This window comes from Setaria italica, chromosome VIII (genome assembly GCF_000263155.2).
Source record: "Setaria italica strain Yugu1 chromosome VIII, Setaria_italica_v2.0, whole genome shotgun sequence".
NCBI lineage: Eukaryota > Viridiplantae > Streptophyta > Magnoliopsida > Poales > Poaceae > Setaria > Setaria italica.
The window spans coordinates 18,252,174-18,253,283 of NC_028457.1; the positions used below are offsets into that span (position 1 = coordinate 18,252,174).

Genomic DNA, 1,110 nt, shown 5'->3' on the forward strand with positions numbered 1-1,110 from the left:
TGTCCTTCACGAGATCCACTCAGGCACATGTGGGAACCACGCCGCCTCAGACACTTTGGTCGGCAAAGCATTTTTCTCTTGCTTCTATTGGCCAAGATCGGTAGCCGATGCAAAGGAGCTCATCCAACGGTGTCAGTTCTTCTCCATGCAGCAACACCTACCAGCACAAGCCCTGCACACCATCCCACCATCCTGGCCCTTTGCATGTTGGGGGGTGGATATGGTTGGACCCGTCAAGACTGCTCCGGGCGGCTACACCCATATCTTCATGGCAGTTGACAAATTCACCAAGTGGATTGAGGTCAAGGTTGTCACTAGCATTGATACGGCTAAAGCCGCTCAGTTCATGAAGGAAATCACACACTGCTTTGGAGTGCCAAATAGGATCATCACAAACCTTGGCATGGAGTTTACAGGCTCCGAGTTTTGGGACTTTTGCCAGGACAACCTCATTGATGTGTACTACTCCTCAGTAGCACACCTGTGCTGCAAGGGCCAGGTCGAACGTGCGAATGCGATGGTCCTCCAGTTGCTTAAGTCTTGCATCTTTGACAACGCAGCCAAATATGCCACCAAGTGGCTACGCGAGCTACCCCATGTTATCTGGGGTCTTCGGACTCAGAAAAGTAGGGCTACCGGCTACACCCCTTTCTCAATGGTGTACGGCTCGGAGGCCGTCCTACCATCCGATGTGGCCTTTGGCGCCCCATGCATCCAGTACTACGAAGAAGGTGAGGCAAAAACAAGTTGGCACGTCGACATCGATAGCCTCGAGGAGCATCTAGTGGCAGCTCTTATCCAGCGTGCACACCACGAGCAGCAGATACGACACTACCATGATCGAAATGTCAGATAACGCTTCTTCAATGTTGGCGATTTGGTGCTTCACCGGATCCAGTCCACCAAGGACATGCACAAACTCGCCACCCCTTGGGAGGGCCCCTTCATCGTTAAGGAAGTCATCCAGCTAGGCACCTATCATCTCCAATGGGTGGACGGCTCAGTTGTCCTGAACCCATGGAACATTCAGCACATACGGTGCTTCTCCCGTTTGGATTCAAAATCTATGTACTCTATTTTTCTTTTCTTTTTATTGAATGAATAAAACCT

General features: G+C 51.1%; 1 protein-coding gene across 1 annotated transcript; it reads left to right on the forward strand.

Moving 5' to 3' along the window:
- The first annotated feature begins 220 nt into the window (after positions 1 to 220).
- LOC106804465 lies at positions 221 to 856 on the forward strand. The gene has a single exon (XM_014805631.1). The coding sequence runs from the start codon at positions 221 to 223 to the stop codon at positions 854 to 856; it is 636 nt and encodes a 211-aa protein (XP_014661117.1).
- Positions 857 to 1,110: the final 254 nt, after the last annotated feature.